Source organism: Gadus morhua, chromosome 14, assembly GCF_902167405.1.
Source record: "Gadus morhua chromosome 14, gadMor3.0, whole genome shotgun sequence".
Classification (NCBI taxonomy): domain Eukaryota; kingdom Metazoa; phylum Chordata; class Actinopteri; order Gadiformes; family Gadidae; genus Gadus; species Gadus morhua.
This window is the reverse complement of record NC_044061.1, coordinates 4,269,891-4,294,890: the sequence shown is the minus strand read 5'-3', so window position 1 is coordinate 4,294,890 and position 25,000 is coordinate 4,269,891. Positions and strand designations below refer to the sequence as shown.

Genomic DNA, 25,000 nt, shown 5'->3' with positions numbered 1-25,000 from the left:
CGTCATCTTCAGCTCAGGGTCTGGCAGGAGCCCACAGGCTGGTGCTGCTCTGGCTGACATGGCTGAACCTTGGTGTGGGGCATTCTCTCGCCCAGGCGCTGTGTATTCCAGCAGCATGACGCACCTCTCCTGGGACATTGGTGTCGTAAGTCTGCTGTGATGGAATCTGACCCAATTAGAAACAGCCGCGGTAAACGCCTATGAGTTCACAAGAGACGTTGCCACTCCTGCAGTTTGATCCATGGGTTGGATGCTCTATAAGAGTCGGAATAATAACTGACGGACACCAGAAACCCGTCATTTACATGTTATGTTATTGAGGGTGCATCAAGGTGTGCATTTAGCATTCGAAACGTTTCCTGATGTAATCGCAACCTCTCGTCATTTCAGTCCTTCGATTCCAATCCGTTCCTTCAAGCCGAGGTAGTGGGCGGAGTCTAATTACCTGTCTGTGCAGCGCAACAGGTGACCAACGAACTGTCACTCATATCATGACGACGGTTTAATTGAATGAATGTACATCATTTCAGACTTTGGAGGGAGGGGTTCAAACACCACACATCAGCAGCGAGGGCTTAGCGGGGTTCAGACCACACCCCAGACACCCTGAGTTTAGGACCTGACTTTCAGATATATATATAAAAAAGCTACCAGGTCTGAGAAACAGGGATGCGTGGACGCTTAACTACAAGCATACAAATGTATTATCATAATTATAGATTATAAATGTAAAACAGTAAGTGAAACGACTATTCAATAAGAACTAGGGCTTAGTAGTTACAATGCTGGATGCTGTATGGGAATAAACTCGGTATCGGCCGATAGTTAAGTTCAGGAATTGGAATCGGTATCGGGAAGGAAAGAAAATGGCATCGGATCATCTCTAGTAGCGGGTACGTCCCTCTTTGATACACAACGGTTATTTAGCGTTTCTCCAGATCCGATCATCCACGGCCCTACCCGGCTCACCTCTTTCAGCCGGCGGACCCAGGGCTTCTGGGCCTTGCGGAAGCCGTCGTCGGCGTCCTTGGTCTCGCGGAAGCCGCCCATCAGCTGCTTGTGAAAGGCGTCCTTCTGCCAGCTGCGCACCTTGTCGCTGTCCTCGCTGGCCAGCTGCCCGCGCATCTCCTGGTGCAGCTCGCTCAGACGCTCCGCCGCCTGCATGAAGGCGTGCCACGCCTTCTCCAGCGTGCCGTACTGAGGGCCTGGGCACAGGCGCGGGTATCGAACCCAGGTTACGTTAGGACGGGTCAACAGTGTCGATGCCCCTACACCCCCACTGCCCCTTCTCCCTTACACTCCTAAAAACACCCCTTTTAAGCAGTCATTGTTTGTTGTGCGTCCTGGCACTTAGCACTTAGCATCGTATAGCATCTTATTCTTGGTATCTTTGCTGTAGATAGCCTTTCATCCATCCAACCGTCCATCCAGCCCCTCATCCCTCCCCTGGTCTTCTCCTCCTCACCTTTCTCCACCGTGCCCCTCCCTCCCTCCCTCCATCCCTCCCTCCATCCCTCCGTCCCCTGGTCCCCAGGTCCATCTCCTCCTCACCTTTCTCGACCGTGCCCCTCCACTTGCGGGCCCAGTCGCCGAGCTGCAGGGCGTAGCTCCTCTCGATCTTGGCGCGCTCCTGGAAGCAGTTGACCACCTCGCTGCAGAGCCGGTGGCCGTCGTCGATGCGCCGCACCGTGCGTTTGTAGTTCCCCGGCTGCACGCGCACGCACACACACAATACAGACGGGTCCGACAGTGATGTTGATAAGAATGTTGTGCACACACACACACTAATAAATACATACAAATCCATCATCATTTTTATACGACCAATAATTTTTTTATGCGTACTACATTTATCTGGGGAACAGTGATTTTCTCACACACACACACACACACGTCAATGTATACCGTTTTGTCTGTATGGTTTTTGGTTTCGAGAAAGTATTCAACATAACTAGAATTAATCAAACCGTTTATAAACTACATTTCTTGAACCCAATGCGCAGTAACAACAAGCGATAAAATAAAACAACGACCACAATCATGACTCCTATACGTCCGAACGTTCATTTTGTCCGACCGCAAAGATCAGCCTTAGCTCTCAGCTCTGAGGAGAGGAGCCAGCCGCTGGGATAAAGCCGTCTGCATTAGCTGCAGAGAGGGCTGGCAGGCCACGGTGCAAGTCAGCAGGGACTCATTACGCACCCGCGTGTCTCTATTTAAAACAGCACGGCTCCACCTTAGCGTCAGCAACAGCGCTGCCCACACTACAGTCAGCAGGACGCACTCGTCCTCCCCTCGCTGGGTACACATACAGACGCGTGTCAGGCGCCCGGCCTGCTGAGCTGATGAGGTGGCCGACAAGATGCTATTACACGGACTCTGTGGTTAGCACTGTTGGCGATAAAACCCTTGCCTGCGTGTGTTGGCATTTAAAGTCCCAGCTGCCTGTGTGCGCGTTTGTGTTTGCCTGTGTGCGCGTTTGTGTTTGCCTGTGTGTGTGTGTGTGTGTGTGTGTGTGTGCGCGTTTGTGTTTGCCTGTGTGTGTTTGCCTGTGTGTGTGCGTGTGCGCGTGTGTGTGTGTGTGTGTGTAGCCCACCTCCCAGAAGCTGTCAGAGCTTCCCAGGTCGCAGAGGTCTCCATTGGAAGACATGTTGGGGTCTGCCCTACAGCACGGAATGATGCCGGCTAGACGTGGGACTGAGGAGAGACAGACAGAGACAGAGACAGGAGAGAGAGGATGGGGCAGAAAAACACATAATTAAAAAAATGCTAGCTTCCAAGAGTCCTTTCTACTACTAATGCTTAACACTTAACACGTCAGACATGACACAATAGGATTTAGATTTAGATGATTAACCCTGTTTCTTTAGTTCCTCGCCATTACTGACAGAAAAGCTTCCCCCTGCTACGGCGGCGGTCTGGGTGCTGCACGCTAACCGTGGCGCTCATGCCCCTTGGCTCAGGCGGGCTCCACGTCAGCTAAGGGGTTTATTTACTGGCCCGAGTGCTGGCAGAGAGAAGCCTCTACCACACGCTGCCCCCCTGTCTCCCTACCGCCCACCAGCACACAACAGAACCACTTGTGTTGGATCATCAGAGAGAGTCTCTCTCTCTCTCTCTCTCTCTCTCTCTCTCTCTCTCTCTCTCTCTCTCTCTCTCTCTCTCTCTCTCTCTCTCTCTCTCTCTCTCTCTCTCTCTCTCTCTCTCTCTCTCTCTCTCTCTCTCTCTCTCTCTCTCTCTCTCTCTCTCTCTCTCTCTCTCTCTCTCTCTCTCTCCAGAGAGCACTGCAGATATTAAAGCTGAACTTGGATGACTACAGCCAAGGGAGAGCCCTTTTCTCTGAGCTCGGCCACATGAGTGTCTTGGATAACAGCAGAACGGATGGCCAGTCATACTTCACGCTACCACTGATTGTTTGTGGACTACCCCGTGAACCCAGTGCAATCTGCGCGAGATATCCTGAACCCAGTAGCACTGTAGACGCATCCCAAGAGCGGATGAACCTTGCCCAGGGTTCACGATGACCTCGGCCCCCCCATACTCTATACATCCACATCCGCACTGACGCAGTCTCATTGGACGACTCCCAGGGCCAAGGCCAAAACACTTCCTGTGGCAGACACAACAACTTGAGAGGGAAGCTAGTTGCCACACAAAGATTGGTGTGTGTGTGTGTGTGTGTGTGTGTGTGTGTGTGTGTGTGTGTGTGTGTGTGTGTGTGTGTGTGTGTGTGTGTGTGTGTGTGTGTGTGTGTGTGTGTGTGTGTGTGTGTGTGTGTGTGTGTGTGTGCGCGCGCGCGCGCGCGAGCACGTGTGCCGGTAAAAGCTTCACACGGTAAAATATCTTCAAAACAAAGTTCTACACACCACATTTTGGGCCACATCATAGCCCAACTGAAAAAGTAACCGCTCAATCGAGAAACCGGAAAAACTATAAACAGTAAATTTCCAGAAGGGCTAGTTGGTTAAAACGGGTTCCGGATATACCCAGGGTGGAATGCCAGACCCATAATCTCCAGTCTGCAATATGGAGTGGGTGTGGCAGTAAAATAAAGAACACAGCATGGACAGAAATGACATGGTACAGTCTGGATGACCTTTCAAAAGCTATTCTGTGGGAGTAAGCAATGCTGACTCCCATCATCAAACCGTTTAATATACAGAGAACAAGCATAAGCTCGCCAGCAGCGTTATCATGTCCATTCTGGTCCTAGTACGAAGTGAACGTTAAACCAACTGACTGACCAGTTATTTCATCGGGGTATTAGTTAGTTATACCTTTGTTGAGCTATCAAGATTTGCCGTTTAGACAAATGTCAGGAAGTGGTTTCACCACTTCCTGTGGTTTCACCACAGGTGGACTTCACCACAGGTAAGTCCACACCGCTCGGAATTCAATTAAAAATTATCCTAAATGATGACACAGTAGATAGGAATTAGGAAAGAAAGGTTAAAATAGACAGCAGTCATAGCTTTGCACTGCAAAATAGACGCAGTCTTCAAGCCAAGTATTAATCTGCAAGGTGTGACATGCAATGATGACCGCAACGTGATGGCACCTCCCACAGCAGCAACAGATCTTGCTCTTATCTGCAGTACTCATTACTCCCCCTCCCCCAAGCAAATCTAATCTACATCTATCTACTCTTTTTACCTTTTAATCATTTGGACTGCAGTGTTGTTAGAACATACATGTTTCAACCATACAAACACAGAAGTGTGAATGAGTGAGTGGGTGGAAAATATTCTAGCAAAGGAGGCATCTGACATCAACATGCTACAACATGAGCGGGTATGAGAAGCTGACTTGGCCGGCACATGCTAATTACTATTCCAAGAAGAGTGTGTGTTGTTGTGAAATAAGGGTACTTGATCTGGATGCGTGACTATGTTGTTCCTATAGCTTCACTCTTGTGAACATGAACTCACATGAACATACAGTTTCCCTGGGTACTAAGGAAGCTATTCAAACCAAAGGTATGAATGTCAATGTTAAGTATGCAAGGCGTGTCTAAATTGTATCATCAGTGAATCATACCACAAATCTCCTACTACCAAAGTGAATATGAAAGCCAAGAAAATACAAACAAAAGTAGATCTACAGCTATTGATCAACTGTGTTCAATCCCGTCAGTCTGTGGGTGGCCCTGATTTAAGAGATTACGCTTTGTGATGTCCAGCAAGTTTATAGACGGACAGACTCATTAGTGGAGTAGGTCAGTGCTCTGGCACACACACTAGATGCTGCTGCCCCAGGCCAGACAGAACGCTGTTCGTCAAACCACTTCTACAATACATTTGTGGTAACACATATGGATAAGGTTATCAGGACGGTTCAAAAACTTTTTTTCCTAAGAGTTAATGAATGAAAGTTAACCTGAAGCAAAATGTGTTAACATTCTGAAGTTTTGTTTAGAATGAACACATTTGAAATGTTGCCATAACTTGATGTTGAGCTGTCCAACCCAACTCAACACAAGGCTGTGTTGCTATAATAAAAACACACAGGAGACATAACGTAAGACGAGTACTTGGTATGACAAGGATAAGAACACGGAGAAGTTAGAATACAAACACTATGCTCCGTGAGAATATCGACACCATGATCAGATAAAAATACAATTAATACTTGTTGAGTAGAAAGTTTAGCAGATCATTTTTTTCCCAAACATGCCGCTTGCACACAAAGTCCCAGACACGCACACGCCTGCCTCACCTTACCTTGCTTTGTTTGCCGTGAGCGACAGACCTACTTTGAACCACCCCTCTGTGCTCCCCTCTCACACCCATCCCTATAATCAACCACGCGTCTGCAAACCTCCTTCCTCCAACCCTCTCCAGCTACAGCCCTCGGCAGACCACCGCACTTCACCCCCGGAGGCCCCCGAGACGACACCCCGAAAAACAGGACTCTTCCACTTCAAGAAGGAGGATGTGCCAAAACAATAAACACCTAAAGAAGTGCCTCCAAGCCGACCCAGTGCCTGTTCCTGGTCAGGGAGGAGAACACAACCCTCCTCTCAGAGAGCGGAGAGGCTGTGTGGAGCAGCCACTGGAGAGGCTGAGAGATCCCTCCCATGGGTGTGTGTCCACAAAGGATGTTTATCTTGCATTGGTAAGTGACCACGTTCTTGAGTTCATTTCCCCACACGCAAACTTCGTTTGACATGGAAGAAATAGGAATCAAGAAGTACAATCGTCCCTTACTCAAAAAAATATGCTTCATACAACGTTGCATAGAACCATAAAATGATCATAAAATACAAAGCCAGAAGTCGGAATATAACATTGTCAGAGTTGTATCTAGAGAGAACTATAGGGCATTGGCCTACAGGACCATCAAGAAATACCGATGCGTTCCTTAAGACGTTGGCCTTTCTAGAGTGATTAACCATCCGCTGGCAAGCCCAACGAAAAAGTAATCAGGGCTGCATTCTGACCCATGCCTTCTTTGACTCTTGGCTTAAATTCCAGGGCGGCCTGGGACTTAACTGTGACAGAGTATCCATCTTCCCTGGGACCAGTAGCCAGGCCATTGTACAAAAAGGACGATGATTTAAAAATGTATTAATAAATGAACGGTCAGAGAAAAACGGAAAGCATCACCATTGTCGAGTGAAGCAAAGGCTGGGATAATTCTTCAAGAGAAAGGCGGTTGAAAAAAGCGAATATTGACTAGCCATGCACAGTGGGAGGCTGGAAACTGTAATATTTCCGTGTGTGTATAGTTGTTTACAGAAGGAGATAGAGATAACAATGCAAGTGACAACCGGCATAGTTGTATAGTTGACAGTCGTTTTTGGACCATCAACACAACACTACAAGGAGTTTGGGGCATGTGACAGAAGGTAAGGAAGGCAGGCGTGTGCAAGGCAGAGACACACAGCGATGGAAGGAGACTCAATGGACGGTGGATTTAGGCAGAAGTGGGTCAGTGCAGGCGGGCCTGGGATGGGGGGAGGAGGGATGGGGGAGGTGGCTTGGAAGGGAGGGAGGGAGGGAGGGAGGGAGGGAGGGTTGGAGGGAAAGGGTAGACTAGGTCTAAGGCCTCAAAGGCTCTACTGGAAACCCAGTCAATAATCAGATTAATGTACACCAACGGTTTTACAGCAGCCTGCTTCCATTCATTCCTGAAACTATGCTACTAGCAGGCTGGGGGAGTTTTATATGGGTATTAGCCTGAGTTATGTTACACCAGCGCATTAGGCTCATGACACTATTATTAGCAGGGCAAAATCATGAGTTGGTGATTGTAGGTGTTGTGGGAATGGGCCGGGACTTCCAGTAGATCACCAGTGTTGGTGGGAGATGTTTGTACATTCAGTCTACAACGAAAACAAAACAAGCTGTACAGCAGAGCCCTATTATTACTTACTAGTAGAGTAAATGTAAAAGAATCCCGAACATTCAAACTGTCATAGATTCTAATGATTACAAAATTTGCTATTCAACGAATCACAACGTTTAAAACTGTTACTATACCTTACTAAAATATGACAATTACAATTAGGGCATTTAGCAGACGCTTTTATCCAAAGCGACTTACATCGGTTAATACACACATTGACACACCGTCGGCGGAGTCAACCATGCAGGGCGACAGCCAGCTCGTCAGGAGCAGTTAGGGTTGAGTGTCTTGCTGAAGGACACATCAACACTCAGCTAGGAGGAGCTGGGGATCGAACTAGCAACCTTTACAAGGCAACTGCTCTACCTCCTGAGCTAAGCCGACCCTGACAACATTTTCTAATCGATTTTTCGTACATCATATTCTTGACGGGGGGCTTTTCCGGCTACAGGCTGCCAGAAACAGGGAATGTCCCCGAAAAGGGGACCCTGTCACTAACAAACCCATTCCATTGATTGGCTACATATGGAGGTTCTAATCACTGACAGGAATTTGTTTTGGAAGCTATCCTGAATACAAATGGGTACATCCGAGAACATTGAGGACTGGAAGGGAGAATACAGATATTGATATCTGTCCTTAGTAACAGATATCTCCCAAATGTTCACCATGACCTGGAAACTGCTTGAAAAGGCAAAACTGTGTGTACCGTTGGACAAATATAAACAGAAATAATGATGGATGAGGCTCTGAAGTCATGCCCCAGATGACAGGACCAACCCAGAAAACACACACTTCAAGAAATACATAACAAATAGAGGGGAGATGCAAAACAGTACATCCTGATCTCGTGTTCCTTTCCATACAAACCCAGTCAATTGTGTAGTACCTACTTTTGAATTCACAAGTGCGAATTTAAAAATGCCTATATTGGCCAACCTTGAAAGGCTTTCTAAACCGGTCCAATCCGATAAGCTTGCAGGGATGAAACACATTTTCTGTTCTGCGAAAATATGGACTATGAAATCTCACTTATGTGCAGTATGTCAGAGTCTAGCTTCACATACACTGCAAACCTATTAATGAATGCCCAGTAATCCCAGTGGGTTCGCTGTTTTCAGCCTCAGGAAACACACCAGAAATAGGCATGTTCGATTCATGTAGGTGAAACTAGAACGGCCTGGTCAGAGAGGTAGGATTATCTACTTTATTTAAAATACTTTGTAAACCACCGTTTCCAGTTAGGTAACAGACTTTTGAGTGTTGAACGTATAGAACTCAATGCATTCACCTTCCTACAACACTACACACAATACAATTGCACACATTCATGTTACAAAACAAGACCATTTTCTACCCACATACATGATGTGCTCCATCCCAGGGTCCAAGCAAAGACAACCTTACCTTTTCAGAGATGAAAACAGAGATGGACAGCAGTCCAAATGCAAGCAAGGGCTGTTTCTCCGAAGGCCTGAGAAGCAATAGACAAGAGCAAGGCTAAAGAGCAGAGATTCAGCGAGAGAGAGAAAGAAAAATCCTTAAAAAATAGACAGAGAGAGAGAGAGAGAGAGAGACAGAGGAAACACACCAGAGAGACAACAGAGGAGCTGGTTAGGAAGCCTTGAAGCCCACAGACATGCAGTGAGGATCTCTCAGAACCTGACGATGGTATTGGTCCAGCAGGCTGCCAGGTGAGTGAGGCCGCAGATAGTAAGTTGGTGGCAGTTATTGCAGTTATGGAGCAGTGGCTTAGAGGTGGGACATTCTGGGGCTCCCACTGAAATGCCACACATAATAAGCGTGTAGTAAACATAATGAGCAGGCCGGAGAGACCCCGGAGCTCATAGAGGAGGTCCGGGGGACTTACATCACACTTCTAAAATTACCTTGGAATGGCCGGGAGAAAAGGGGTCAAAGTATCTGTCAATAGGACGTCAACACACCACGAGTTGCAAGTTCATTGAGCTCTTCCCTTGCCAAGTAAGGCATAGGATTAAATATTGAGGTCTGGTCTCATGAGAATTACCAGTTCTAGCTTTAGGAACATGCCAGTATGGCTGGACAGAAAGGCTTTTGTCATCAACATATTTGCGCGGCAGCTCTGTGTCTCCGGTGATCAGAGAGCGAATAATGCAGGGATGGATAGAGCGAATAATGCAGGGATGGATAGACCTGTACAACTCAGACATCAGCCCTTTGAAGAAGCAGTCAACGCAGGCTGCACCATTCCCTCCAACAGGAACTTGCAATCGAAAAGTGTGGCATGTCACTACTAGTAAACCTGGAGTATGTTCTGGTAGAAGATGGGACAGAATATTAAACATAAAGAGACACTATCCAGCATTGTTCCCCTGCATAGCATTCAGCAGAGCAAGCCAAAATGCTATAATACCCTCGACACAATTTAATTCATCAGAACTCTACACCGCCACAAGATAGGTCTATCTGATGTGCTACTTTTGACTACTTCTGTTGAATTAATTTCTTCAGATTAACACATATTTTAGGTCATTGTAGTGTTGTACATTCTGAACACCTTGTTCATGCGGTTAGGGTCCTACATGGTGTGTGTAGAGAGTACTGTAAACTAGGTGACACAACTCGACTGCAAAACCTATTAGATGTAGCACTAGGACCAAAACAATTCCCTTTTCTTTTCTTTTTTAAATGAGAAAATAGATGCGTCTTTCATAGGAGACCTCTGAGAAATTGACAGCTGCTGATGGACCTCGACATTCTATGAAAATAATCCACTTGCTCCTCAGGGAACCTTAGGGCCAGACAGAGGCAGCAGAGCCCCCCACCATCAGCCAGGCGACATGACGTCATGACGCCCTGGCTGCTGCACTGAGAGAACCCCGAAGAGTCGAACCAGATACCCACTCAACGAACACGAATAAACGAGTGAACGTAAACGATTCCATCAACATTTTAACACCTCCCATGTAACTCCAACTTTTCCCGAACGAGCTTACGTCATGTTAAACCAACCGATCGCTAAGCGGGCGATTTGCGATAATTTAAATTACGCAGTAGGTACGTGTCTCCATTACACGCATCCAGTCCCAGCGATGCAATTGCGCTTACTAATGATGTGCGTCATGTTGGCGTTATCAACATCAAACATCTAAACATCTAAATAACATACGGGCTAGGCTACTTAAGTCTCCAACAAGCGCCTACCTGTTGCAACTTATGTTGCTTTGCTCCGATCCTCTTTCTCCGATGATCCTGTTCCCTAGAAGCTCCCAGCGGGCGGTCGGCGGCACATGGGTGCGTCGGGCAGGGTGAAACTCTCCGAAAGGTTCCGTGTGCCTCGAAGCCAGCAGCGCGTTGAATGTCAATGTTTACTCAGAAGCAACAGGCTCGCTTGCTGCACTCCCATAGGCCATTACGCTGCGACTCCATGCGTCCTGCAGAGACTCGCCACCAGTGCATGCATGCTCCTCACCCGTATGCTGCTGGCTTGGACTCCCAAGGAATAGTCGATTTGTAATGTGTTGCCTTATTGAACAATAGTTGACTTTAATGTGGATCTGTATAACACTTTTGAGAGGGAAGGAGTCTTCTCGATGCTTCCTAGCGTCGCTCAGGAGAGGTCTCTGTAATCAGATGCTGCTAGCCACAATATCCATTCATCCTATTACGGGTCTTTAACCCTTCACTGTCTGAGCAAGCGATCATCACATACGCCTGCACACACACACACACACACACACACACACACACACACACACACACACACACACATACAAAGACACCAGTTTACCAGGCGCCCGCGCAGAGACACACACACGCACCCACGCACGCCCGAAAACAAACGCACACTCTTTCTCTCAGAGACCATATAAATGGGTTTCCCTTTCCCACGGAGCATCCAATGTTTTTTGCCAATGAACCATCAGTATAAGTTTTAGCAGCGCCCTCTAAAGGGCCACCGTGGTATGGTAACATCCACGCAGGATTATCAGTTGAGGTGGACAGTAAAACACCAGTAGTAGAAACATGTTTATTGTTGGAAGACATAGCCGGATCCCACATCCATCACAACGAGGCTGGACTTTTGGTGGTGCTTCTGTCATCTGAAGTCCGCCAGCATCGATCTAAAGTTCTTCAGCTCCTTGATACTTGTTGAAATTCTGTAAAAGATTTAAATAAAAACAAATTATGTGGAGTAGCCTATATTGAGAACCACGATAGAAAATGTAGATCCTAAATGGAAAAACATAAAAGGATATGGATCATGTTAAATAAGAGAGAGAAACATGTGGAATGGAAGTCATTTGTTTTGGATAAAGAAAATCCTCATGAATTATTTTCAATTTAGAGTTAGGTAACTTAATACTAAAGAGTGGAAAAATCAGGGCTTTGCAATTTCACAGACAGTATACGTCATCAGAACCATATTGTAATGGGGTCAAAGTATCGTACCTTCCGAAGGCATTGAAGATGGAGACTATCTCCTGGCGGTTCAGCTGGAAGGCTGGCCGTGGAACGTTAGGTTTGGTCAGATCGTCAATCTGTCGCCTTGAGAACAGGACCTTTAGGGCTGTCCCTAACCCCTGGGTCTGTGGGTGTGTGTGTGTGTGTGTGTGCGTGCGTGCGTGCGTGCGTGCGTGCGTGCGTGCGTGCGTGTGTGTGTTGGGGAGGATCACAGTTTTTTAATTTCAAATAGATGAACATACATAGGAATACAACATCCAGTATATTGTTGGAAGACAAAGACGGATCCTACATCCATCACAACGAGGCTGGACTTTCATACTTTTCATTAACATTAAATTCCACTTCAAAATTGTATTCTTCACAGTAATACATTGAGGTAGCCTTTTCTCATTAGCATTATTAGCATTAGCATCAGTGTTACTTCATATGGATAACTGAGAGAGCCAATGGCTGACCTGCAGCTTTCCCCAGAGACGACATTTGAAACACCCCACGCAGTCCATGATTCTTGAAATGTTCTTGAACGACAGCCTGATGTCCTCCTGGGGTCGTAGTGTCAGAGAGAGGCATTCAGAAATGAAAGACCTACATACAATCTTGTTAGAATGTTTCCTTTCCATTATGAAAAAAATGAATTAATTGAACTATGAATGTACTGCTAATCTAACTCATTAGATACTAACATGCCTTTTACTTTTTTCCTTCTACCATATTTGAACTGTGATTATCTGTGAGAAATAAGCCTCATCAGATATTCGATAACTTGTCACTGAACAATAATTCTGGTCTTGTAAATGGCATGAATTTTGATTGGTTTAGCCATTCGCACTCGACTTCATCCTTCCACAGCTGGAATGACAGACGCCAGACAAAAAAAAACGTCAAACCTTGAGCTTCCCCGCCTCCTTCTCATCCCCAGCGAACAGCGAGTTCTCGTTGAAGTGCAGGGGGAAAGTGCTGAGAGGAGAAGTGTGAGAGGGAGAGAGGCAAGTTCATTGGTTTTAAATGGACTGATTTGAACACCATCTGAATTAAATGGACTGCATCTATATAGGGCTTTTCTAACCAGTGGCCACTCAAAGCATCCACCCATTCATGCGCACATTCACACTAAGAAGGCGGTGTCAGCCATGCAAGGCGACAGCCAGCTCATCAGGAGCAGTTAGGGTGAGGTGCCTTGCTCAGGGACACCTCGACACTCAACAAGGAGGAGCCGGGGATTGAACCAGCAACCTTCTCCATTGTTGTTGCTCCATTGCATTCCCAATGGACGGTTGTGACAGGGCAGTGCATCTCGCTGTATGTCCAGACTCACTCAGCCAGCCGGAGGACCTCCAGCAGCAGCTCTTTGTGGGCCTGATCCTTCCGCGGCTGGCCCGTGTACAGCTGGAAGGACGACTGCTGGAAGAAGGGCAGGGCTTTGGCCAGGGCGCGCAGCTCAATCAGGTACAAGAAGTAGAGGTTACGGAGCCGCTTGGGGCCCTCGCCCGCGGTCAGCTCAGAGTCGAAACGCTGCTGGAACTCTGAGACATTGTGGGACCACTTCTTCTGGAACCAGTTGTCTACGAGTGAAAGGAGGGAATCGGGAGACAAAAGGGGACTGAGGCCGAGTGTTGACTTTGTGTTGACTTGACCACTTAACTTTGTGTTTGTATTTAGTTTGAATCACCTAAAGGGCTTTCTGACTACCTTTGTGACTTGAAACCATAAACAGAAGAAGAACACAGAGAGAAGAATAGGTCATATAAATATGCAGTGTGTGAGTGTCGGAATGATGACAGGTTGAAGTCTCATGACTTGAGTTGTGTCTGCTATAAAAGACTATACAATAAGAAAAAGCTATAAAAGACATCCCTCTGAAGACTGAGTACCTTCAGAGATATTCAGAGAAACTACTAATGGCCGTGTTTTTTGTGTGTGTGTGTTGGTGTATGTGTGTGTGTGCTATTAGCTATATTTACAGTATGTGGAATAATTTGATTCAAAAGTGTGTTTGTATGTTGTGATGGAAAAATACATATGTTGTTCCCTTTTCATCATGTGAGCTTTGTTTCCTATGCCTTGTATTGTCTAGCCCCCTACCTGTTCCTAGTGTTATCTAACGTTAACCTTCGACCTATGGGGAACACCGGTCACGAGGGAGCAGTGATCCCCTAATGCATTCTTCTGCTTGATGAGAACACAGGAAACTCTGTCCTTTAGGTCAACATTATTTGATTTGATCATTGACAATTGCAATGTGGGGAGGAGGGTGAACCTGTATTCTTGGATAACTGCTAGAGAGGAGACTAGTGCATGAATACATTGGAATAGGTTAATTGTCCACAACTATTGTGCGCTTTTTTGCGTTTAGAAGTCTGATCTGTCCTAGACGCAATATCTCTTCAAGAAATTGCCATGATAATTGTTTATTTACCATCCATAAGGTATCGGGCACTCAGGTGTATGTTGATGCTGGAGTGAAGGCCAGATATAAGCCGGTAGAAAGCTCTTTTCTCCACACATTGACCTGGGCAAGAGGAGAAACAAGAGAAACAAGTTTGTCTTGCTACATCACAAACATTACCGTTAGCGTTAGCATCTCTCACATAACAATGACCATGAGGATGTTGAACGGAATCAACCCACCGTCCAACCATCTGTAGAAGGCCGGGGCTGAAAGCGAAACCAAAAATGATATCACACATAAAGAACATCCAGGGTTAACCGTGTGCCACACAAATGTATTGTTAAGTAACTAGGAGGAGCTCCCACCATCCTTTCCTTGACCGCTGCGGAACACTTGGGGATACACCGGGCGCCTCACGGTGAAGGGTCTGTGACGACGGAAGCAGAGGTGACACTTAACATTGTGATGTTATTGTTTATGGTCCTGTTTTTCCAATTTTAGCAGCGCCCTCTAAAGGGCCACCATGGTATGGTATACATCCACGCAGGGTTAACAGTTGAGGTGGACAGTAAAACACCAGTAAAAGATTGACCGATGAGTGTTTAATGTTGGAAGACATAGACGGATCCCACATCCATCACAACGAGGCTGGACTTTTGGTGGTGCTTCTGACATCTGAAGTCCGCCAGCGTCTATCTTAAGTTCTGCCCCTAACCTCCAGTTGACAAATGATTTCCCCCTCATTTTTTCAAGTCAATCAACCGGGTTCACTCTGTGTGTAATTCCTGCTCCTTGTCTTCGTTTGTGTGTCGTTCTACTTTACTTGAAGCAGTTCTCCTCGTAGATGCTGTTCCAGATTTGCCAGGCCGCAGGGCCCTTGTAGCCCGTAAAGCGTTCCGGGTTCAGCAGCAGATCCACATACTGTGCGTCCGGGGACTCCACGTCTGACACAACAACGACAACAACAACATCAACATCAGCAGGTCCTCGACCGTAAGGCTCAGCCTGTGAGTCAGTCACACTCTGGCTTCAGAGGGATTGGACAGGACGCGTAAACACCGACCGTCGATCACACAGAAGCGCTCCGCCTCATCATCGTGGAGGTTCCAGTTCTGCAGAGCCTCTCTCGTCTTCTCACTACAGACAACAGTCAGGAAGTCCATGGGGTGACTGACTTTAAATCGTCGTTTATACTTTCACATCGGCCTAAATATGATTGGATGAACACTGACCCCCTGTTAAGAACGCAACCCGCTAAGACCCTTGTTTTATTTTGGAAGTCTACTATTTAATTATATATATATTATTATATTTGTGAACTTACCTGAGAGAGGCGTCCACAGCTCCAAGATGCTCCAGTTTCTCACAGTCGTCGTCCTGTGTGTTGGCGTCTGCTGAATACTAGACAACAGACCCATGCAAGACAATAGCCACCACCGATGAGGAATAAGAACCAAGGATTACTTTTTTAATTTCTACGTGTTGAAGCATGCGTGAATAACAGAGTAATGACGTTCTACTTAAGATATGTGGGGTCAGGGCCACATGGACACAAGCAGTAAATAATGAGCTTGTATCATAATATCACTGTAACGAACATTTTGCAGGGAACCTTTGAACTAGAGAAAATTAAAAAAGATATTGGGTTCAACTCTCATCATGCCAGTGGTGTTCTACCTCCCTCTTACCTTATGGTTCGAAGACTTGATTCCCTCAGGCACCTCATTCTGTGGATTAAAAAAAGCTCATTGTTCTCGGCTCACATGTAAAATGTGAATGATCGGTAGCATGGCGGGCTAGCATAGCAGGTGGGCAGCATAACAGGGTCTCTCACCGGGGAGCAGGGCTGCACAGCACAAGAGCTCATACCACACTGGTTGTTGTCTGTCCAGAAAGGACACGGCTTATCCAGGTTCACCTGTTGGTGGTCAAAGCTTTGTTCAAGAAGTAATTTTTCGGAAATAATATTTGTCAATTTGAACTTTTCATATATTGGCCAAAACATAGGATTTTACTCATGTTTTCTCTCTTTCTCTCTCTCTGATTTTAGTAACAGATGCGTAACATAATAATAATAATAATAATAATAATAATAGGTTTTGGGTTCACTCTCCCTTTAAAGTTATCAAATAAAGTGAAAAAAGGAACAAAGAATGGGGAAAAAGCTATAATTTAATGTTATCCACTACTTTTCCAGGAAGTACACGGTTGTTTTTTTCCCAAAATCGAATGCATTACTTTTCCAAATTAGTAATGTTCATTTTTGGATTACAAATCATCAAAGGTCCCCTGAGGTGTGGTTTGATTAGCCTGACTGAAAATCAGTCTCATATGACATCACAGGTGGGCGTGTCCAACAGGATGTGCGCTAGATAGAGCAGTCTATCAGTATGCTACTTCCTGGAAGAGTATCCTCAATGACATACCTTATAGAACCTGAAGTAGTCAGACTCAAGCAGTTTTTGGAGTTTAGGGAAGAGCTGATCATTGTTGAAGGCATCGATGGTCTCCACATCACAGGCGCAGTCGTCGAGATTACCTGTGACCTGTTCAAGATGATACCACCCAATGTATTTTCACCAAATATCCATAGACCAATCTATTGAGTAGCCATCAACATCCCACAATTCAAATGTTCTGATTAACCTTAAAAGCAAGCACTGTTTCATGTTTATTTCTCTCCGTCTGTTTTGTCTCACAGTTGTTTCTTGACCATGTTACATGCAACTCAGAACATTTCAACAGGCACTATGCATTACTATACATATTGTATATCGCTTGTATACTCAAAGTCATCATAGCTATTTTAAAAAAAACACCAAACTCATATACCTCATACCTACATAATAATAATGTTGCATTGAGGACCGTTATCTCTGATGGTCGAGAGGAATAAAGTGTCCCACTTACCTGACAGAAACACCTGTCACCCGCCCCCCTCGAGAAGGCAACCTGCATGATGCTCGCCAGGAGCGCAGCGAAGACCGTCAACCGTCCAACAGACATTATCATCTGTCATTGGAGACGGACAAATCAGTATCTGCACAAAACCCTCCGATAATTTACTCAAGACAAGAAACCAGTGAGCCAAGAGCTCCAACTTGCAAGTGTCGCTTACTCAGCGTGCTTCCTGATATTTCCTCATTGTTTATGACACGGGGGACAAGGCTACGTGACAAACCACCACGCAACACTTGGAAACTTTTTTATTTTATTTTTTATTTTTTAATAAATCTACTTTCTGAATTAAAAACCTGGTAGAGGTTTTTATAAAGCCGTTGTTAGATCGTCGGCGTGTTTAATATCGTTTAAGTTGATTTAATATTCAGTGTAGTGCAGTAACATTAATTAGCCACAAGGGAGAAGCAAATCCATCAGAATAACTCCAGTAATTCAAGTTGATCTGAGGATTGGTGATATGTTTACAATACATTTGTAATTAGAAATATACAATTAGGATTTCAGAATGGACATTGACAACACAGCCTATTTAATATGGTGTGCTCAAAATGTTGGGTTTATTTTTCGTTTGGCCTTTACTCTGGTCACAATGAATTAATTAATAATAACGACCGTCTGTATCAAATGTGTACAAACATGTCCTTTTATAAATCAAAAAATAAAATGTGGCGAAATGCTGTCCACCGTCCTGCTCGTGAGTCATGCTGATTTGGGAGATTTTCAGAAATTGACCTAAATACTGTTCCCCAAGTCAGCAGACAAAGTTGGAAACGCCGATCCGACTCAATTGCGCCCTCTGTCGGACGGAATTCACCAGCAGCCTAAATAAATGAACTGAGGTGAACCTCCAAAGAGGGAAACGCCACCTTCAGTGAAAGGAGGTAGACACGTCATAAATGTACAGTCTGTGTGTCTTAAATATTGTTTTTTAATGTCTTCTTAAAGCAACTTGAACCGTCCACCTTCCCATCTCTCTGCTTGATCACCAGTGGGGAGGTTTTACAAACCGTTAAATCCTGTAATCCCTTGTTTAGAAATGCCATGTTTTGATTTTTACGAAATGTTTGCTATGGAAACCTTTACTTTTATTCTTTTTTAACTTCCTTGCCGATCCGCCTCACACACACAAACACACACAAACACACACACACACACACACACACACACACACACACACACACACACACACACACACACACACACACACACACACACACACACACACACACACACACACACACACACACACACACACACACACACACACACACACACACACACACACACACACACACACATTTTCATGATTTTTGAAATGTTTGCTATGGAAACCTTTTTTTTCTTTCTTTCTTCTGAAACTTTCCTCTGCTGATCCGCCTCCCGGTCCTCTCAGTCCCTGGCAGGCCGGGGGCCCCTGCACCGTGGCCCTATAACTCCATTCTCTATTTCTGTGCTTCCTTGTGCTGCCAAGCCCCTGACGTAATGCTCCGCGTTAATTATTAGCATGTGGAAAGCCATGGCCAGCCCCTCGATCCCAGGCTCCGAGCGTACGGTGGGGCTGCACCTCGCTCCCTCCCCGGTACCAACAAATCGCTGATTGGCTAGACACCACGGGAGTCACCGCCAACCGCACGCTCGACCTTCTGATTGGTCATTCGACACTGCGAGGCACAACCCTTCGTACGCTCGGACCCTGGGATTTATGCCGCGGCTCTTCTCTGGCGGCCAGAGAGCACCCCGACTGCTGGGAGAGGGAAAGTTAGTCAAGATGGCAAATATCACTAAACCGGAGTAAAGGGGGCACCGCTCCCCGAAACTGTGATCGAGACCCATGATGCTCATGTTCCCATAAGTAAGTACTACTGGGTCTGAGGGTTTTTTATTATGTCTATTAACTAACTTGTCTCCGGGTTTCTGAACTACTAGTCAGTAACGTTGGCTCAAATCGTCAAGTGTCCAACGTTACATATTCAAATGGACATAATCATACGATATGTATTATTTTGAATATCATGGCTCCGGGTGCGTTTATGTATGCCAGCCCTGAACATTATTCTGGGCTGCCCATGTGAGAGAAGGGGCGATTGAGAGTTTGACATTTTATCAACCCTACTCTATTCTCGGAATCACAAAGTTACGAATGGTTTGCGACCCCCCGATGCGACGCGATACGCGGGGTCTTTCCACTGGGTTTCCGTCTGAATGAGCGCATAAGCACATTTCATTATCGTCTATTATCCGAGCCTCTGCTGATGAGGCACAGCGACAGTTTTAGACTGTGGGCTTGTGGCCGCAGCATTCATGACGGGGAGGTTTCGATCGGATCCCTCGGTGTGTTGAACCAGGCCCCCCGTTCGCCGATAACATGTTATCAAAACGGTGATATATGATATACGATGCTTCTTGGACATGCAGACCGCGATCCTTTCCGTGCGTAAAGCGACCAGAACGAGTTGGAGGAAACCGGTGTCGCTCCGTTGGAAAATTGCGGGATGTAGCAATACTACAGACAATTGTATTTATAGGAATGGGTGGATACGTATCCGAATTATTTATTTCCGTCTCGGTGGTGAATGCCACAAGTCTGTGCATGGGCGAGTGAGGAGGAAACCTGTGAATGCAACTTCGAGTTTTTACTGGCCGAAGATCTTCGCATGGATGTTTGCTTTGAACCGGTTGTAGAAGTCTGCTGTCGTTACGGTAGGGTTTGTTGAACTGAAGCAACAGGGTGTGTGTGTGTGTGTGTGTGTGTGTGTGTGTGTGTGTGTGTGTGTGTGTGTGTGTGTGTGTGTGTGTGTGTGTGTGTGTGTGTGTGTGTGTTTGTGTGAGAGAGAGAGAGAGAGAGAGAGAGAGAGAGAGAGAGAGAGAGAGAGAGAGAGAGAGAGAGAGAGAGAGAGAGAGAGTGAGAGAGAGAGAGACGCACACGCAGAGACACACACAGAGTGTGTATGTGTGAGTGTGTGTCTAAAGAGAGCCAAGTAGGTCATTGTTTTTAAAACGGCTATTTCCATCCTTATTTTGCAGGCCTCAGGCGGACTCCCTAAATAAAAAATGCCAATGAGAGTGAAACTATTGTGACAGCGTTTGCTGGAAGAAAGCTGACTTATCACAAATCAATCCTTTGACCAGCGAGCAGACAAAAGCTCAGATTGCCCAGCCAGGAGTGCACTGGGCGACTCCAGTTGTGACCGCAGAGGAACCCCACCGACCGCCAGCATCAACAGGAACAAACCTACAGCACCTACCCACGCAACAAACACCGCCTATAACCTAGGTTATACCAGACAGAGGGAGGGCTCTCCTGCTGTCCCAGGCGCTATGGACGGCCACAACGACGGCCGCGTGCTTCACGCTACCTCTCACACGCTGCCACCTTTCCCCAAGTAAGAGCTAATAACAGGCTGACCGGACCACCTCCAAGCTCCCCCCGACAGGAACTTCAATCCACGTCCTAGACGCCAGCCCCCTCCCCCCCTGCCTCCCCCATCCTCTCTATCCTCCTCCCCCCCTCCCCCCCCCCCACCCACGGGACCAAACCCCTAGCCTAGCCTACACTCCTCGTCCCCGGACCATGATGTTTCGCGACCAGGTGGGAGTCCTGGCCAGCTGGTTCAAGGGGTGGAACGAGTGCGAGCAGACGGTGGCTCTGCTGTCCCTGCTGAAGCGCGTGGGCCGGACGCAGGCACGCTTCCTGCAGCTCTGTCTGGAGCACTCCCTGGCCGAGTGCACCGAGCTGCACCAGCTGGAGGGGGCGGCCAACGACCCAGGTGAGGAGGAGCCCGCATGAGCACCGACGCACGGGTGCACGCTCGCACGCATACACGCCCGCATGTGGAAGGGCAGCATGCCTACAGGCACACACATACACACACACACAGACGCACACGCACACGCACACACACACACATGCACTCATGCACACACACGCACACACACACGCATTCACGCACACAAGCACTCACGCACACACACACGCACACGCACATGCACACACACACACACACACATACACACACACACACTCACACACACACACACACACACACGCACGTGTGCAGGCACATACAAACTTCACGCACACACAAACACAAACACACCGACAAGCGCACTCAAAACCCAAACATACACACAGACCTACTTGCACGGACACGCACTCACACACACGCATGCACGCACAGACCTACAGCCACAAACACACGGTGACGCACACAACCACACACACACACACACATACACACACAAACACACACAGGCATAAGTTGACCGAACGTTTCATATTCCAATAAGCACATTGGACATTCTCAGCCTCAAGTGTCACTTTGGATCAGAGTGGTCTTCTTAATGAAGTGGATGTAAACGTAAACATCTCCTCATGTGTGGATATGTTCACCCCAAGCCTGGCCCGCCGGAGTCTTTTCTTTATATTGTTGCTATTACCATTAATAACATTGTTATTATTATCAGACTGCAGTGTGCCCATGGAAACAAGAGCCATGGCAACCAAAGCGGCTCATGTGAAAAATAGAAAAATAGAGTTGTTGTTCCTGGTGATGTTGGTATGGGTGTGTGTCTGTGTGTGTGTGTGGGTCGGTGTGTGTGTGTGTGTGGGTGTGTGCGACCACGCGCCCATGGTGAACATCTGCACACAATTGAGTTGGGCCATAGGGCGCTTTAAAGAGGCGATGTCACTAGACATTAGTGGGGTGACAGTGCTGTCCAGCCCTGTAGTGTATCCCAGTCTCTCCCTCTCCCTCTCTCCCTCTCCCTCTCTCCCTCTCTCCCTCTCCCCCTCTCTCTCTCCCTCTTCCCCGCTCTCTCTCTCTCTCTCTCCCTCTCTCCCTCTCTCTCTCCCTCTCTCCCTCTCCCCCTCTCCCTCTCCCCCTCTCCCTCTCCCTCCCTCACTCAGAGGGATCCCGCCAGGGTTTGCAGAGTGGGCAGTGACTGCAGGCTGCTCTCTGCATTATGTGGTTACTGTTGGGTATAAAGCTGGCGGGGACATCAAAGCCCTCTGCATGGCTCTCCTCCTGGAGCCAAGCTGGAGCGAGCTGTCAGAGGCAGAGTGGGGGCTGGGGGGGGGGGGGGGGGGGGGGGGGGGGCTGGGGTGGGTGTCACCACTGGTAATCGTCCATTGACTTTTTCAAACACGTTTTTGGTCCAGTTTCTTGTAACGCTGTGTCATGTCATTCACTGGACATGTGAGTTAAGAAGTGCAGAGTTCATAGATGAGGTGATTGGTATACTTATAAGGAGAGATTGCTACAGATTAATATTTTTTGAGAGCTAATAACCCCTGTGATAAGTGGCTAATGAAAGAAGGAACACTTCTAGCTAGGTCATATGCCTGGCTCAGGTTTGTCAACATCCATTCCATATGTCGTAGGCAAACAATGTGGGCCGAACACTTCAGAGGTTTTGCTAAAAGACAGTTTAGAGTGTCTTAGAGTGTTTTACAAACATGCAAAGTGAGCTGATAGGCTGGTGTTGTATATTTACATCACACATCTCAAACATCATGGAGAAACATCTCAAACCGAAGAGTTAAAGAAACGTGTTTTAAAATGGTTTAAACTGAAAAGTCACTGGTTTGTGTTGGGCCCGTAACCACCCGTGGTGTGGCTCCACACATACAGTGTGTAGAGTTGAGAGTCCCAGTGCCAGAGGAAGCCATCCAATGTCAAGAGGGTTCAAAACGGTCAAGATAATGAAGCCATGTTTCAAGATGCCAATCTTGGGATTTCGTCCCTCTGGGTTGTGTCACACAGCAGCCACTGCGACACATCGAAAGGATAATAGCTCCATTCTCAACCAGGGAAGGAAGTGGGGGAGAGCGGTGTATAAATGAATCTCAAATGACCTACTCAAGAGGCAGCCTTGTGCTTGGAATCCAGTAAGATGTGTCGAGAGCCGCGCCCTTTGACCTACATAAGTACAGTCAATGCTCAAACTGTATTTTATCTCAGAAACCCAAGAGTCATGTGCTTTGTGTTTCGCTTTGGTGGGGGGGAGTTCCTGCTTATCTCCTTGTATCAGTAAAAATCTATGTCTTTATTTGTACTTTTGTCGATTGTGAGAGAGTGAAGACTTTGTCGGTTCTCTTGATATACCGAGTCTCACCCTCGGTATTGGGGAAGGTCAACCCAGTTTTGGTCATCTCATACCTGAGCTGACGTTACAAGTCCCGCCGCCCCTGCGTTGTACCCTACAGTCTATTCTACGGAGAGTATCTCCGCTAAAGACCGCCTTCATATTCTGTTGCAATTTTCTGCTGACTTGTGAGTCCAATTATCTTTGGTTCTTGGCTAGAAAGGAATGCGACGTTTGGTCCACGAATAGGAAAACACAACTTCTTCCCCCCAGGGGAAAGCCATACAGGATAGGGTTTAAACTGACACAAAGTGCGGAGGATTTGGTTCCTTGTGAGCTAGGTGGTAGGTTCTCCTATACACTAAACATGCCTTTTCAAAATAATCTCCATGCACACAGACAGAGACACAGACAGACGTGACATACGGTGGGACTGAAGGCAGCGGAGATGAGAGAGGACAGTAGGCCTGGTGTTCTCGACGACTGACCTATTTGATTAGTGCTGTATGCTGCTGACCTGGCAATGTGTGTGTGTGTGTGTGTGTGTGTGTGTGTGTGTGTGTGTGTGTGTGTGTGTGTGTGTGTGTGTGTGTGTGTGTGTGTGTGTGTGTGTGTGTGTGTGTGTGTGTGTGTGTGCGTGTGTGTGTGTCACACAGGCACCTGTGTTCCAGGTCTAGACTGAAAGAGTGACTGAAACTGTTTGTTCCGAGGTTGGCATCGCTTGGCTTCAGGACTGGGCGAGGGAAACCTTCAAACCTTCAAACGTATTCTGCACCTTTCAAACGTAGTGCCCTAAGTAAGTCTAGCAACTGATCTAGTCAAAATCACAGCGTAAGAGAAAGTGGAAAGCATGATTTCCATTGTCAACAATAATGGATTCTTGATAATCAACCGGATCTTCCACGGTGGGCCTTTACATTGTAGGCCTGTGAGGAATAGACTCTCAGAGAGCCATACGATTGGTCATGACCTCCCATCTGGTAGGGAACTGGTACATAGAGAGGTGTGGTGGAGGATCAGGGATTGGCTGGAGGGGAAAATCCTCACAGTGCATTTATGAAGCACCGAATGTTCCTTTGCACTGGAGAGGACGAATGTGTTTCCCCCGACAGGGTCAACACAACCACGTGTCACTTTATTGCTCTCTATTGTAACGAAATGTTGGTCAGGCGACAAACCCCCAATAAACAGTGCTCAACATCTTGCACCTCTTTCAAAACACAAACTTTAGTCTTTTCCGTTTTGCTGTTGTGAAAGAGCCGGCGACCGAGAAGGAGGAAGAGTGGATGGCGGGGGGGGGGGGGGGGGGGGGGGGGGGGGGGGGGGTGGGTGGGATGGAATCAGCAGTCATCATCTTCGGCGGGGTGTCAAAACTATTTGAATGCGCCCACGCATGAGCATACAGGGTTATTTCTGGAAAGTCGACGCTGTGTTCCGTGAACTCAAACTGAACCTCAGGAATGGGGATGGAGACGCTGCCAAGGCGACAGGACGGGCCTGGAGAAGGGGCTGGTGGGTTGGGGGGAGGCCGGGGGTGGTGGTGGTGGTGGTGGTGGTGGTGGATACTGGCCTTCACTTCCTCTGTTCCGAGCGGGACTCGGTTCAGCTTTGTCGTTAAGTTGTGTAATTGTGGGACAACCCTAGCACAGTCAGACCTCTGAGTGGCTCATTGCCTCGCCTTGGGGGGAAGCCTCAGGCGGCCAGCCGGACCGGGTAACGAGAGGTTCTCAATGCCCGGCAGAGCCGTCAGACACTGTCACAGCTGTTATT

The 25,000-nt window shown here is 47.1% G+C and overlaps 3 protein-coding genes across 13 annotated transcripts in view; 1 reads left to right on the top strand and 2 right to left on the bottom strand.

Annotated features, from left to right (window-relative positions):
* pacsin3 (protein kinase C and casein kinase substrate in neurons 3) overlaps positions 1-11,012 on the bottom strand; it is a 21,649-nt gene extending 10,637 nt beyond the window's left edge. Inside the window, exons 1-5 of one of the 5 annotated variants that reach the window (XM_030376830.1) lie at positions 10,534-11,012; positions 8,755-8,847; positions 2,597-2,697; positions 1,552-1,708; positions 970-1,205 (exon numbers count right to left, since the gene is read on the bottom strand). In XM_030376830.1, coding sequence (XP_030232690.1) covers positions 970-1,205; positions 1,552-1,708; positions 2,597-2,650 — 447 coding nt within the window. In that variant the 5' untranslated portion in view covers positions 2,651-2,697; positions 8,755-8,847; positions 10,534-11,012. Of the gene's footprint in view, positions 1-969; positions 1,206-1,551; positions 1,709-2,596; positions 2,698-5,720; positions 6,079-8,754; positions 8,848-10,533 lie in introns of those variants that run through there. The other 4 variants (XM_030376829.1, XM_030376832.1, XM_030376833.1 and 1 more) reach the window with 4 other exon arrangements.
* A 333-nt stretch (positions 11,013-11,345) lies between these two features.
* On the bottom strand, positions 11,346-17,329 carry ero1a (endoplasmic reticulum oxidoreductase 1 alpha). Of its 2 annotated transcripts, XM_030376827.1 has the most exons (15): positions 17,096-17,329; positions 16,612-16,731; positions 16,020-16,103; positions 15,874-15,912; positions 15,510-15,586; positions 15,249-15,322; positions 15,009-15,129; positions 14,551-14,612; positions 14,425-14,451; positions 14,213-14,305; positions 13,112-13,358; positions 12,684-12,753; positions 12,252-12,338; positions 11,782-11,918; positions 11,346-11,489 (listed from the first exon to the last, which is right to left on the bottom strand). In XM_030376827.1, the coding sequence occupies exons 1-15, from the start codon at positions 17,195-17,197 to the stop codon at positions 11,429-11,431; spliced, it is 1,401 nt and encodes a 466-aa protein (XP_030232687.1). In that variant the 5' UTR covers positions 17,198-17,329; the 3' UTR covers positions 11,346-11,428. The 2 variants fall into 2 exon arrangements, with proteins under 2 accessions (XP_030232687.1, XP_030232688.1); XM_030376828.1 differs by lacking the exon at positions 14,425-14,451.
* Positions 17,330-18,471: 1,142 nt separating this feature from the next.
* Positions 18,472-25,000, top strand: part of samd4a (sterile alpha motif domain containing 4A) — a 48,148-nt gene continuing 41,619 nt past the window's right edge. For 2 of the 6 annotated variants that reach the window (XM_030378139.1, XM_030378135.1), the window contains exons 1-2: positions 18,473-18,998; positions 20,171-20,913. In XM_030378139.1, the coding sequence (XP_030233999.1) occupies positions 20,718-20,913 (196 nt within the window). In that variant the 5' untranslated portion in view covers positions 18,473-18,998; positions 20,171-20,717. Of the gene's footprint in view, positions 18,999-20,170; positions 20,914-25,000 lie in introns of all 6 variants that reach the window. The other 4 variants (XM_030378136.1, XM_030378138.1, XM_030378141.1 and 1 more) reach the window with 4 other exon arrangements.